The sequence below is a fragment of the Corvus brachyrhynchos genome, unplaced genomic scaffold, assembly GCF_000691975.1.
Source record: "Corvus brachyrhynchos isolate BGI_N302 unplaced genomic scaffold, ASM69197v1 scaffold32, whole genome shotgun sequence".
Taxonomy (NCBI): Eukaryota; Metazoa; Chordata; class Aves; order Passeriformes; family Corvidae; genus Corvus; species Corvus brachyrhynchos.
This window is the reverse complement of record NW_008237919.1, coordinates 2,692,228-2,707,955: the sequence shown is the minus strand read 5'-3', so window position 1 is coordinate 2,707,955 and position 15,728 is coordinate 2,692,228. Positions and strand designations below refer to the sequence as shown.

At 38.7% G+C, this 15,728-nt stretch overlaps 1 protein-coding gene across 1 annotated transcript; it reads left to right on the top strand.

Annotated features, from left to right (window-relative positions):
* The first annotated feature begins 37 nt into the window (after positions 1–37).
* Positions 38–9,788, top strand: LSMEM1 (leucine rich single-pass membrane protein 1). The gene is made up of 5 exons (XM_008632750.2): positions 38–1,531; positions 2,103–2,284; positions 3,992–4,123; positions 7,167–7,304; positions 9,085–9,788. Exons 2-5 carry the CDS (start codon positions 2,278–2,280, stop codon positions 9,270–9,272), a joined length of 465 nt encoding a protein of 154 aa, XP_008630972.2. The 5' UTR covers positions 38–1,531; positions 2,103–2,277; the 3' UTR covers positions 9,273–9,788.
* Positions 9,789–15,728: the final 5,940 nt, after the last annotated feature.

Below are 15,728 nucleotides of genomic sequence, written 5' to 3'. Positions count from 1 at the left end.
CCCCCTCTGCCCTCCCTCCCCCCCCCCCCCCCAATAATTCCTTCTGTTCAAACTTGTTTGGCTTATAAAACTGATCTCTTGGACTACACAAAGACTTCAACTGAAATCTATGATGATGAACATGTGTTGTCAGTGTCACACCAGTGGAGAATAAACTTCTGATCCTTGCATGAGGTGAAGTTGTGTGCCTGTACTTGCCCAGCCCAAGACAGTTCCCTTTGAGCTAAACTGTTCCCTCAAGCCTGTTGGCCTCTCCTGTGGCTTCTGCGTAGTCACCTTTGATGGCCCTTGCCAGGCACTTTTGATAGCTTCCTGCCCAGCAGTTCTGCAGCACCTCCTGGCAGGGAGCCAAGCAGGTGGTTGCCTTTTTCTCTGTTCCACTGTGGCTGGCACCCACAGTGACCTGCATGTCTTCTAGGGCTGTTGCAGAGGTGGGATGTTCTGCAGTCCTGCAGACATCCCAGGGGTTTGCAAACCTTTGCAAGTTTAAAACTGGAGAGGCCTGGGTTCTCATTTTAGGATTGTGTTGGTGTCAGGAGTTTTTGGGGCATGGGCGTCACAGTGATTTTTTTTCTGGCTTGCAATTCCTTATTTGGAGGGAGGACTTCCAGGAGACTCCTGCAGAAAGGGAACGATTCTGGGCAGCAGAACTTGTCAGCTTAGGGTGGGAACTATGAGTCAGGTGATCTATTCTCTATTGCTTCCTGAAAGAAATATGTTTATTGGCAGTTTAAAAGGGATTCAGAATTTTAGACATAGGATGGCTTCAGAAAGAATTTGTTTTGAGCTGCAGTCCCTGTGTGTGTCAGCTGCCTGTCAATACAATGTTCTGTAACATTCCCTTCTGCAATGTCAGCAAGGAAAAAAGTGATCACAAGAACTGTCAGCAGAGGAGCAATTACACTACTCACCACCAGTTCATCAGAATTTAATCTTTAAACGACTAAGGATGCCAGACAAATTAGTCCACCCCATAATACTGATCCACTTGAATTTGTAAACTGTATGGGAGAAGGGGGAAAAGACCCTGTTTTTTCCAGTCTATGACTTTAAAATAGTCATGACTGTAACACTGTAGATATGACTCTTCTGCATAGCAAACTGGTTACTCATAGCTACAGTGTTGTAGATACAACCCTTCTGCATAGCAAATGTATTTTAGACAAGCACTAAACCTAAGAGGTTTCGCACTAACCAAAAAGTTAGTGAAATACTGATCATCAGTAACAGCCCTTGTTCTCCATGATGGGATATTATCATGATTCCAATATAATAAGAAAGATCTGTGTATGTGCTGATTTCTCTTTTAGCAGATGGATTTTGTGAAGTGAGTATACTTAGCCAAGTTGAACTCTAAATATAGACTGAAAGGGGCAGTCTGTTTCATAGCTATCTTTATGGGTACTGCAGGGCTCAACAGGTTCCTATGGGAGTAAAAGTAGAGAGAGGAACTGCGAACCAAGTTTTCTTCACATGATTTTCACTGGCTGATTTCTTCCGTACTGGCACATTACCTGAATGTAATTATGTTGTAAGTAATGTTTCATTCTCCTGTTTTTTTAACCTTTAAGATTTTAATTCCTTTTTTTTCTGTGAAGAATTTTCAGTGTGTTCTTGTTCTAAGTTTTTATTTTACCACAACAACTTAAGAAGAAATTTAAAAGTTGCATAGGGGAAAAAAGTCTTTAGGCAAGGCTAAAGTGCAAGATAAAGTGAAGCCAAAGCTCCTGATGTTTAGATTGGTTTGTTGGGAAAATAATAATACTTTTGTCCAGTGACACTGACGTTTGTATCCTTTCTCCTTTGGCATGTCAATGGAATCAAACAAACATAATATAAACTTTTCTGAATTAATAATGGTAATCTTCACTGTTTATATGTGCAAATAATTAAATGATTAGTAGTAAATGCAAAAACATATAATTCATAATACTAATGAATCAAAGGTACTCACATTTATTACAGTTCAAGTTGTTAAGAAGAGTCTTCCCTGAAGCTGCAGGGAGGCATTAATGAAAATACCCAAGAGAAACAACTGCTCTTCAGAATCTAAAAATAACCAAAAGCCTTTGTGCACGTTTTAGCACACCGTTCAAATGCAGGGCTCCGTGATTGCGTTGGCTGCGGATGTGCATGTGGGGAGACAGCAGAGCAGAGCCAGCTCTGGTGAGGACGTGGCTCACAGACTCTGCTGCCTGGTGCCACGTGATGTTCTAGAGGAAGGACAGTGGGCACAGCCATCTGTCCTGAAGTTACTGCTGCACACCTAAAAATCATATGCTAGGTAAGGCTAACTCCTATTATGCCAGCTTTTCTACACTTTCTTTGTACTTTGAAGCAACAGTTCTGAACAGAGAAAAAAAATAAGGTGTAATCTTTTCTTATGGGCTGTTAAAAAGAAATATGAAAATATCCATATAGTCCTGTCAATCTCCACTAGCAAGAGAACAAGCCCTGTTGTCAGGATTGATTTCAGTGCTTACTCTTCAGACTCACTGAGGCTCGGTGAATGTCTACTTTGCTGTGTGCTCTCAGATTTGGGGGAATTACATACAGCAATCTTCTGTATTTGGTTTGATGAGGAAAGGAGTGAGTGTTTTCTGCAAACAATCAGGGCTATATTCCTCAAATTTTAGGTTTTTAATTTAAGTGTTATGTTAGGAAACTGGTCACACTGTATTCTTTATTCCTTGGAGAGAAAGAGAAGGCTCAGAAGCATGTCAAGAGGACAGTTCAACCCATCTAGGATTCAGAGATCACCCTTAGGTGCTTAACACACGTCATCAAGGGAGGTTTGCATCCCATGAAGTGCTGATTTATGTTGGCAGGTAAACTTGAACTTGGGAGCTTTATAAAATGCTAAATGGGTAACATACACTCTACTCCAAATTTAACTGTGTAAGCTCCCTCCTTACATTCACTAGCAAGAAAAAGGTACATTTAGGCCGTGATTTTAAGGTGAGAAAGGCATATCTTAGAATGAGAGGAATATTACCTGGAGGAATGTATTTTTCTTCAATAATTACAGAGGGATTTGTCAGTGACAAGTGTAGACAAACGTGCCTACTTAGAGTGTCTGCATCTCCTTATGGCTAGAAGTGTAGTTTGTTTCTAGAAGACATTTTTGGAATCAGAGTGGTGTAAAGAAAAGAAAAAGACTGATAAGGAATTATGTGCAATACATAGAAGCAGCCTCCTCAGATATTGCTTCTTTTCTATATATAATCTTCTTTCAAAACTGTATTTATATGAAGAATCATTCACTGAGTTCATGTACCCAGACTCTACAGAGAAACTGTTTTTACTGATTGGACCTCATCCAGTGCCTTTTTTAAAGCAAGGGGTATTAGTCCGAAGAGAAAGCTTTTAAAATTTGTCCAAAATTGTGTGAAGTAGAACCACATTACAAGACTATTTTTTGTTCCATTTTTCACAAATAATAACGTCACAGTGATATTCTAAGGTATGTAAACAGACACATACTCTTGTTGCTTATCTCCCACATTCATACCTGCTTTCCCTGTTTTATCTCTAAATTATTTGATGCTGAAAGAAGAGGACTTGAGTGACATCCTTTCGGGAAGTGTTAGTGAAGGTTTGGCTTTCACTGTGGTCAGGATCTCACACCATCTCTTACCAAGTACTCACCAAATCAAAGGATAATATACTAAATAGGTACCATTCAAATCAATGCTGGAGCCAGTCAAACTGATTTTTCTCTTTCTCTCTTTCCCCATACATACACATATGTGCACAAACACAATGTAAAACCAAAATGTTTCAATCATCAAAGATTTCCAAGAATAAACAAGTGCTATGTACTGAGTTATCCCTGCCTTCAAGATCTAGTAAGTATGCTGGTCATACAAATCCCTTTATTTTAAGGATTGCTTAGGCTGCTCAGTATTTCCTTAGAACAGGACACCAACTGTTACCAGTTATTTCCCATAGCCATGTGTTAATTTACCTTTTAAATTATTATTTCTTTTAGATACAATGGAGAAGCCTTCCTTGGAATTTAACCTGCCTGATACTCATGAAGAAGGAAAACTTTATGTAGTTGATTCCCTAAACAACCTAAACAAGCTAAATGTTTGTCCAGATGAATCCCAACGTTCACTAGGTATGCATGATAGGTTGTATGTGGATTTCTATATATACAATCCATATTGCGTGTCACTGATGTCAACAGCCTAATAGACCAATATGTATGACAAGCTCTGTACTGAAAAATGTAAGAAAAAGATTGAAAATGGCATAATTTAGAGAGATCAGACAATGATTTAGCTGCCCCTGCTGAGTATTTCTGCTTTAGGTTCTTGAAAATCCTTGCGTTTAGTTGGGATTTACTGTCAAACCTGAAATTATCTTCCATTTCAGTCAGAATTTATCAGGTGATCACTTGCAGGATAATGTCTCTAGTAATACCCAGTATACACCTTCTACATAAATAGCATCATAACTCTTCCCAAGCACTAAAATTCATAAGTGGCAATAGAAGTACCTGAGAATTTCTGTTCATTCCTTTAAGACACACCTCCTAAGAACTCAAACCAATTACCTGAAATATCCCATGAAACCTTTAAGCATTTTACTTTCCAGACTTTCTTTACTTATAGTTTCAGATATGGCTCCCACGCTTCTACTGGTTTGATAAGGCTTTTGCCTTTGATTTCTCGCAGCAACAAGAATATTTTCACCCAGTGATAGCTACAATGTATTTCAGTTCTTTGTGACCTGAAAATATCTTAAAACCTGGAGCTCTTCATCAGCATTCCACATAACAATATTTGAATCTGCTTTCATTTCCCTTACTGTAATGGGAAATTTGAGTGAAGAAATTTATAGATCAACAGCTGTGTTGAAGCATGTTTCAAGCGGCCATAACTTAATCATGATTCTAGTTATGGGTCTTAAATGTGTTCTCATTGCTTCTGTTTCCAAGTCCTCTAACTTTTCCTAATCCAACTAACTAGAGTGGTGCTGGTTTCTGCATTTAATGCAAATATGTTAGACATAAAGTACTAAATTCTCATATGCTGATCTCATTCTGATATTGTCACTTCTACACGTAGAAAATGAGGCAATGGCATACATAAATATTAATGTCAAAGAAGCTCCTCTCAGTGTGACTGTTTTGCTTTCTTTTGCAATTTTTATTGGACAGTACTATTTACTTTTCAGATATATATACAAGGTTCTGTGGAAACATATGTGGTTCTCACATGCATGCATTCATTATTCCTCCCTACATTTCAGTAGTAAATAATGGTAGCTTAATAAGTATTTTATTCAAAAATTTGCAAAGTTTTTTGGTTCCTTCTAGGATTATTGTTTTAATGTAGTTTTTAAGCTTGGAGAGTCTGTAGATATACTGTCAGCTACCTCACTCAGCAGCATAAAACTCTGGTTCTCTTGCCAGAAAATCAGAGACACGCCAAAAGCTATTTAAAATGTATATACCTTTTGGTTTCTTCAATAGGAGCCATGCAGTAATTTCTTTATTTTAGGTGATAAAATGTTCCCACTGTTTGCAGTTTGACAAGAGTGTGTGCTCACCAATTCCTCACAACACTCCAGTCTAGCACATTTAGCCTGATGAAATAGTAAGAAGAATTCATTAGGCAGAGCGAGCTCAGACCACTTTTGAGACCACTATTGATAGCTTAGGATGCTTGGAAGGCAACAGTAGCAGGCCCTGCCCACCCCTAATATTCTGATTAGAAAACAATATTGGTGCAGACACTTAGTGTATGGTGCATTTGTTATGAATGCTAAGGGAATAACAATAGAACCTCAAAGGACAAATATGAAAATATTTCAGCTTACTCATGGACAGGAGTGTTTTAAACATAAAATAAAGAAAAATAGGATATTCCCAGAGATCTGCCATCTCAGTGAATTGCCTAGCTCTAGGTAGGGTCATTATTAAAGTGCTATAATGGCACATGCAGCCTTTCCTCAGCTTTATCACTACAGGCCCAGTTTCAAAGACCTCAGAGATTTGCACCAGCTAAAACAAGAACATGATCTAGAAATACATTTTCCACAGATGTACATGCTACTCTCCCTTTCAGAATGGCAAGACAGCAATTACAGAAGGATAAATTACAGTAATTTGCATGTAATTTTAGTATGTATGAGACTGACACCAAAATGAAATTACATTAGCTTCCTCCTCCCTCCAAAACAGAAAATAAATCTTTGCAAGTTATTACACTAGTGTACAAATTTAAGATTAAACAAATCTGGCTCAAGTATTTTACATTCACATGAATTGCCTCATGGTGTTCAGCTGACTTGTTCTCTTTAGGGCTTATTACCACCTCACATTGATTGCAACTATTCCTATGAGAGAAACTACTGAGTTTCGCTATGTATGCAATACACTCTTTATAAAGCAGTGAACTGGCTTGTTGAGCTGATTCAAGGTCAGCATTACAAGTGCTTTTCCTTTTCCCTCTCATTCTTCCTGTGCTTAAAGGACAACATATGTAGTCCATATAGGAATGTGTTCCATTCTTGACAATTGGGAGGTACCTCATTTTTTCACTAGAATGAAACCAAAAGTCCTAAAGATGAAGAAGAATATTGAAAACATTTGTTTTAAGATAAAACAGTCAAGACCTACATTCATTCTATCCAACATCAGGAGCTTAACTGAGGTGTTTACTTTGGGAAATTAATCATTCCAGGGATACTTTTCATTAAACAGAAACAGAAGCATATCTAGAGGAATCTGTACCTTGGTTTTCAATAGGAATTTTTCTCTCTTCCCTTTTGAAAAGGTTAAGTGCATTCAAGCCCTTACACAGCTGCCTGATGAAAACTTCATTGCAACCTTTGTACATGTAAAACAGCTGTACAACTCTGAACCCTAAACCGGGTCAACTTCAACAAAACACTGTATTTCAGCAAAAGAAATATTTTTGTTGAATATGTTCTAACAGCTAGAACAGATGTATCATTTTTTATATTTCCTAATTCAAGCTGAGTTCATAGAGTTGATTTCTTCCCTTTCCATGCAATATCACAGGAAGTAAAATCTGTTGGCCAAATATATGATGTACTCTGCATCATTTCATGAAGCCAGAAGTATTTTGTCATGCTTATCCTAACTGGCCTTAAAAAACTGTGTCACCAAATGATTTGTCGTCTCTTAACAGATGAGGAGGAGAACACTGGTGGTACTGGAGAAAGGATGGCAGGGAGCAACACAAGAAACCAGTGTTTGTTCTTTGTCATCTTTATTCTTACTTTGATCGTCAGTTTGGCACTTGTTTCATTTGTAATATTCTTAATACGTAAGTAACCAGAGAGTGGTTCTTAAAAATGTGGGGCCAATTGGAAAAAGAACTTTCCTGAAATGTGTCACGCTACCTTACAACATGCTACTGCTGTATTTGCATGGTCAAAGGCAATTCTGGCTTTGGCTGGTTCTGGGCACTGGGTCCCAGTCCTGGGGGCAGAAGTACAGGCAAACAACACTCTCTCAGGGCTAAAAGGCAAAATTTTATTCTTAGTGCTAAGGATTTGTGAGTTTCAACAGCTGTGAAGAATTTATCTCAGCAGCATTATACTGTGTCGCTAAAAATGCTGAGTGGAAATGAAATTAAAATTTAAAGGTAATTGTATGGCAGTGAGATACTTTGGCAATTTGCCTTCCATTCCTTTCCAGATCAACCTCAGTATTGGGGTCATTCCACTGAAACTGGAATTATACCCAGGCTAACACTCAAATCAGGCTACCTGAAGGAAGACTTGAGGGTTGTCATCAAAGTACTGACTGGAAATTGGCTTGGAACTAAGAAACTCTTAAGCATAAGAAAAAAATTAGATAACATTTATGAAGACTTGCATGTAGTATTGAGTCTGTAGACATAATTACCATTCCAGTTTTTTAGGACTGATCAGGTGGGTTTAGCTAAAGACATGGCTGGTTAATCAAGATGACCCTTGTCATCTTGGGGTTTTCTGAGCTAATAATATTGAACAGAATATGATGTGCATTATTTCAGTGTACAAGTCTATTTTGAAAGAATTGGAACCCATGTGAAATTAAGATTTCCTATATCCTATAGCAGGGAATTTGCTGGAACATAGCAAAAATCCTGATTTTTTTTTTTTTTTTGACCAGGAAATCTAACCCCTGACTAAATTACCTTACAGGCACTCAAAGAAAGAAATATCAGACAAGTAAAGAACATAAAGTAGAGTTGAAGTGACATGATTGTAAAATCCTAATCAAAATACCACATACTTGAATTTCAGATTTATTTAACAAGGAGCTGCTAAAAGTAGAGACTTGGTATAAAAAAAAGAATATTGTCTTGCTCTAGTGGAAAAATGCTAAACTAATGTGAAAAGCTTTCTTACAAGAATTAAAGCAGTTTGCTTGGGCTCACGTTGGTGGAAGCCTGTGGTTTTTGAAAGTGATTTCAGTGGTGTTTCCGTTTATGTTACAATGTTCTATTAGATATACATAGATACAGACATATGTATGAGTGTGTTATATAATCTGAGATGTTTGAAAACCACATCCATAGATTCATTTAGCATTGCCACTATTACACTTAACCTTCAAAACCTATGGGTAGATTTTTTAACTTCAGAAGGCCAAAATAAAAATAGTTCCAAAAGGGCATATTGGCATGCCAGAGGAGGCTGGCCTCAAAATGCCAGTATTTGCAAGAATTTTCCTTTAATGTAAAATACAATACGTGCACATACTGACCACAAATTGGCTCTTGAAGCCCGTAAATAAGACATTTCCCTGTGGACATTAATGGAATGGATACACTCCTGAAAACTGCAAAAATTATCTGAGCCATATCTGATTTTATTGCTCTGCACTAAACTGAAAAAAAAAAAAAAATCCAGAAAATAAACAAAAGAGAATGTAATGAGCAGGTAAACCCACCAGATGTGTAACTTCTTATCATTAGGTTCTGCAGTTGTTCTCCTTTTTAATATATTTAGTCATCATAATTCCTTACAAAGTCTCACAGGAATGCAAGTGAGAGTAGTGATGCTCTTGACTTAAGTCAAGTTGCCAATTTAATGAGGTACATTTTCCTTTTCAAGTTCAAACTAGAAATGAGGTGGACCAAATATCAAGCAGACTACTCTCTGAAAAGAAGAACATAGAAGAGCTGAAGAAAATGAACAGTATTATATTAAAGCATCTAAATCAATCAGGAATTAAGGAAAAGCCTTCTGATCTTCATGATTACCTCTTTACCCATGCTGAGCTCAAAGTCCCTGGAGAATAGATCTTCTTTGGAAAGAAATTCAGCATATTCATGACTCAGATATTTTCACATATGGCACACAGGTTGCTGAAACACTGCTGGAAAAGTCAGCTGAATGAAAAATATTAGCAAATAATATTTTATCCTGTTTTATGTGGACATAGTTTTGTAATACAAAGCCCATATGATTCACAATAAACAATGGACTGTCAATTTGGGGCAAGACTTCCAGATTCTCTGTGCATTGTAAATTGCAGGAGTAAGGGCCTAGTTTTACTTTAAATGTAAGTGAATGATCACAGAAAATCACAAGTTCTATTCACATGATTCCAGCTTGACCTTGTTCACTTAATCATTCTCCTGTTACCTTTGTACAAGCTTTCTGTTTGTTTCTAGTATTATTTGTAATTAAGGATAACTTCAGATTTCATAACTTATAAATAAATCCATTTCTGCCCTAGAGTTTTATGGTTTTCCTTTCTGTGCATCTAAATATACTGATGTACTACTCTTTTTGTGAAAAAAACCCGGACTTGAATAACAACAAACCCTTTTATAAGATGCTATAGTCAGCCCAAATTTGTGTTGGCAGAGTGCGTGTCCTATTGCCTTATATGGAAAATGGGTTTAGAGGACTCAGTCTGGTAACGTCAGAGCAGCATCGCAGCCAGTCTGTCTCACAGCACTGCCAATATGCTGTACTCACAATGTGCAGGTGAAGCCCAAGTGTTTTTATGAAGTGATGTGGGGAAAATGCTACATGTTCTTGTACTCTCCCCTGTAGTTGCTGCTGGCTACCATAGAGAAGGGCCAGATGAAATATGGTTGGAACCTTCACGGTTTTAATGTGGAGCAATACCTCAGAGGCTAAAAGGAGCCACTCTCTCTGAATTTACACAGTTGTGGAGACAGACACCTGAAAGTGTGATCACATAAGGGACTGCTGCGTAGCTTTGTCATTTTTAGTATTCAGAACCTTCTACTGAAATATGCATTAAGAAGGCATCTCCATAATCAATCAATAAATTTGTTACTCCCATCATAATGGTGGAATGGCAGCTGAAACTATGGAATATGTCCAACACCTTCTCTTTTACTTCAAGTTCTCATTCTCATCCAATTCTTTCTTACCTCTTCTGGACAGTTTTACAAACAAAAAAAAAGTCACCAAAGTCAACAGCTTGCATTGCCGCCTGCTTTTCCAGAATGCATGATAGTCCTTTCTGTGATGACTACAACATTGTCTACAACAAAGTGAAGAGCTGAGTCCAGGAGAATTTCTTGGTATCACTCTGCTTGGATTTGCCTGCCAGTTCTATTCCTGCTATAAGGAGTGCTTTGCTTTACGCCTATGTTTTACATCACTTTCTTTCTATTTCCTGATTTTTATTTTGCTGATGTATTACTGTCAAGTAAATGGTGAAGATTGGTTTCAAGAGTTTATTACTCCTGCTGTTACTTCCCAGATGAAATTTTAGTTATCTCCTCTGGACATCACAAGTAGTTTTTACAAAGATGACTCTAATACAGCCATCAGAGAATGACAAAAGTAGGTGTAGAAAACTTGTAAGGAAAGGAACCCTAAAAGTCTAACCCAAACATTTTTCTGTAAATGCTGCTAAATGATAAAAGAAAGGTATCTTAAGACTAAAATCATGACACTTGCAATGTTGCTTCTCTGTTCTTCTCTGAGCTGTCACCTGCATTTTAGTGACAGTATTAAGTTCTCATCCCACCCACTCTCATTGTAGCCACTGTAACTGCTCTCAAGCTCCTGCCTTGCACTGACACACAACCATACTTGTGACCCAGGGAGAAATGCTAGTATTTGGCACTCAGTGTATCTCAAACATATGGATTTGTCACATCCTTCATTGCAACTGCATTTATCAGAGCAGTCTGTGGTCCACTAGAAACTGATACCAAGAGCCAATAGATTTCTTTTTCCTGGCAGGAAACTGTAAATAAAATGTGTGCTACAGCAACAGTCCCAAAGAAATGAGTTTCCTCATCTCTCTGATGTTGTCCTCAATTACTCTTAATCTGGTTGCTAATTCAGTACTCATAATAAATCCACTTTTTCTGTCTCTGCTATTGATTAGAAATGTTGTTTCATTCCATGGTTTCCTCCTGCAGGATTCTGAATGACCTCAGCTTCTCCAGACTTACGACCAGCTGAGTCATAACAATGTACAGGCATGCTCGGTATCATACAGGACTGAGGCCTCAGATCATTCTTCTCATATTTAATTGCTTCTTCACTTACAGTGATCAACAATTAAGATCAGTGACTGAAAAATTGCAAAGGTCCAGTGCTGATCCTGCTAGTGCTGCTGAAACACACCTGCTGTTGGAGATACTTGCAGACATGGAAGACATGGGGCAGCACTGCTTATGGCTGCCTTTGGCTTCTCAGCTCAAGCTAACAGTAGTTGACAATATCCATTTACTGTCAGAACTGCTTCTATATGACATCAGAGCAAGGGTTGAGAGCAGAGTGCCAAAATCCCTTCATCAACACTGTCTGGAGGACCCCCTACAAGCTCCTTTAGGGGAACTTTTCTGTCTAATCTACTGACAGTGAAGTCGTCCCAAACAAACCAATACTTCACTCTTAAAACCTCCTACAAACCTGACCCTGAAGCGAATTTCAGCTCAGTTCAGAGGCCCATAATCCTTATCTCAAATAAACAGCTAAGTAAACTCCAAGCTCCACCTGCATGTGACGTAACCACTGTGCTGTACATGGATGTTGCAATGCCTCCTGCAGGCCTTGGTAAGTTCTCTCTTCCTGTATTGCTGCACATCTCAAGAGCCTTTGCAATGTCTGGTATTACAACAGGAGGAAGATGATCTGACAGGTTCATCTTACAGCAGTCACAGCTGTTCTTGGTAATACTGCTTCTTTCCTTATTCTCTTATTTGTAGGCTGTAGAGGTATCTACCCAAAGTAACTCACCTTTCAGTAACTCTCTGAGTCCACTGTAATTGGAAAGAGTGCATAGAGGGTTCAGATAGATTTCACAACATGCCACTGACACTCATCTGCTCCAAGTACTGTCATTGGTGAAATAATAACATGGCTTCAGGAAATTTTCTGCTGAATAAACCTGGACAATATTAGAAAAATGCTGGTAAGCGAAGGGGAGCATGTGGAAGATTTAACCAATAAGTTACCTCCACCTTCCAGTGAAGGCATTGTCATGCCAATCCCTGAAGTGTTGGCTGAATCTTTAGGTTGTCAGGTAATATCAGTAGACAAAATACTTTCTTGCCTTGGTTACCTTGCTGAGAAATTCACTCCTTTGTTCCAGATACAGCCCATGTTGTTGTTAACCTCAAACCATCAGTGTCTGACTAGCGAATAGTGTCTGACTCTCTGTGGGGAGAATATACAGTACTAAATAGAAGAGGGTCAGCTGGAGCAGGCATTTGCTTACCTTCCTTGGGGTCATGTTACCTTGAGAATATCAGCTTGTACTTGGCCTTGTGCTGCTGTAGAATGAAACAGCTCAAGCTCAATATCTGCAAACAGCATGTAAGAACTGAGGGCAAAACATCCTTCATAGACACCTGTCCATGTCAAATGTTACACAAATCTGAACAGTGGGCACCTTCATCTGAAAAAGAGGCACAGAGGATAAAGAGGGATTTTGAGGGACAATCAAATCCATCCCTCTGCTTGACAGCAGCATTCAATTTACTCAAACCATTCCTGACAGAAGCTTGTGTATTCACACTGTAAAATATTCAAATAATGGACTGTCCCTGGGCCTCCCCTTCTAGTGTTCAACTAAACACATGGTTAAATCTATTTTTCCTGAAGTCTAACTAAAATTCTCCCCTATGAAATTTAAGCCCATTATCAAGTGACCAATTCCTTGTGAACATGAAAATTAGTTTGTACCTTCCATTTTTTCATTTATTTGATATTATACTAACTGCAAAGCATTTTTAACTTCAAGAAAGCTTTTTTCCCCTTTGAGATACTTGGAATTTTAATCTAATATTTATTCTTGAAATCTAGTATGAGTTCAGTTCATGTGCTTTGTTCACAGGTAACAATACAAAGCTGAACACGGGTAAAAAACAATAATGATGACGTGTGAACTCTGAATCTGGAAAAAGAGAAAATACCAGGAGGGGCAAAAGGATTGTCATAAGTTTGTTAGACCACATGCTCTTGAAGGTGATGTGGTGTGTGTGGCACACAATCCAAACTGTTCAGGAACACTAAATATGGCCAAGGTATTTGTAAAATGAGCAGAGTGGAATAATGTTGAACAAAGATGAACTATTGGCACAACTAGAAGTATATGAGGAACAAAATCCTGCCTCATGGGGTTTTGAAGTCTTTGAAGATCACATATTTATTTTTGTTTTATCAAAGCATAGTCTTCTAAAATTAAACAAGACTGCCTACAAATGTGAATTTTCAGATCCCGAATTCCAAGTTTTCTTATTAATTTCACTCGGTCTGACTGGAGTTTCTGTTCTTGAGATACAGAACCTACCCCATTGGAAATGGCAGCAAAGCAATGTGCTGGTGAAAGCTTTACTGTTTTAAAAATATCTGTTTTGACAGACAAAATTGCAACTAGTTCTAATTAGAACTCTGATTAAGCAAAACCTAGATAAAACAAATGCCAAGTAGCAACTAAAAATAGATTTATGTTTTGACTAGTAACTGAAAATCATGTGTCCGAGAAGATGCTTAACTTGATCTTCTTATAGGCTGCTCGTACAATTATCTTGGACATGTTGGTGAATAAAGAAAGTTGGATCAAAACCTTAGATCTCAGCTCAGCGCTACTGGGATTAAGGGGATTGTTCTTTTCAGTTAAGAAAAAATACTCAGCCTGTGTTACTCTTCTTATTTTCCTGAGAGATTAACAGGAATACTAAGATTTAAAGAGAGGGATGGAGGGGGTGAGTGTACTGTCACTTCCTCTGGGATACATAGGAAATAATAACACTGAGGCCAAAGAACTTAGTCCTATTCAAGAACCCAATCAATCTTAGAATTCGAGAAAAGGCTTTTATAGACTGTTTCCGATCCTTTCTCTGGTTTCTGGGCCACACTTCAGCAATCGCAATGCTGTCCACGATTCACTGATGAGCCAGCAAAACCCCTGAATGGTAATGAGAACCTTCTAGTGAAACAGTCACAGCACAATGCTGCTGCTAATTTATCACTGTGAGGCAAACCACATTACACACAAGGGTGAAAGGACAATTTAAAAATCGATTGCCTGCCAATTTAAATATCTATTAATAATTATGGGTTTGCTTTTCAGTTCTGCACTGTTCATTTAATCTTAATATCTTCTTCATCACATAACTGACTTTGGAAAACAGTGTCTGTCTACAAGGTGACACGAAATGTTGAAACTCCCAGACACCCTTTGCTCCTCAGCAAAAGCTCATGGATAATTCATTAACTTCCCATTTTTAGCTTTTGTTGGTTTTTTTTTTTCCCTAAGTTTAGTTTATTTCTTAAAGCAGCACTGAAACATTTTCTTCAGAAGAAGTGTGAGTACTCAAAATTGTATGGGTGGGTATTCATCATGAACTAAGCTAATAGGACAAGGAGTAATAGGTTCAAACAGAGGAGAGAAAATTTAGGTTAGATATACAGAAGAAATTCTTTACTGTGAGGGTGGTGAGACACTGGAACAGGTTGCCCAGGGAAGTTGTGGCTGCTCCAACACTGGCAGAATTCAAGGCCAGGTTGGATGGGGCATTGAGCAACCTGGTCTAGTGGAAGGTGTCTCTGTTGGAACTAGATGATTTGTAAAATCCCTTCCAACCCAAACCATGCTGTGATTCTATGATTCTATATAGGTAATAACAACAATATTTTTAGTGATTTTTTTTTTTTTTAACAGGAGGTATGATATGGATTCTGTGTCTTTCTGTGCATTCACATTGGTGTGCCTGAGCTGCTATTTTAATCTGAAATAGCTTTTTAAGTTGCACTTCTTGCTTGACATGAATGTGATGAATCAATGCTCCAGCTTCCTGAGGTCCTAGTACTTAGGACCTGGATTGAAACTACACTCAGCTTCATACAAAAATCTGCAGCAGGAGGATTCCCAGCTATGGACATCGAGTCAGCTCCCTGAAGTGCACGGAGGGTGAATGAAATCCAGGGAAGTGATTCATCACCTATAAGTAAATACTGATGGACTCACTTAAGGCCTCCTCCTCGAGGAAGGGCGGTACTGACAAGACTTCAAGATAAACTGATAAAAGAGGAAAGCCTCCGGAATTTGAAAGCTCTTCCCTAACGCTGTTCACGTTTTTGTGCCTTCCGCAAGAAGCAGCCTCCAGCCTGCGCAGATGCTTCGGGGCCTTTTTTCGGGCACCTGGGCAGAGGGAGCGGCAGGCACCGGCCAGAGCAGGCGTTCCCGACCGGCGCGCTGGGAACGCGCCGCTTCCCTGCCCCCGTGCCAGCAGCGCCCCGCGGGCGATCCC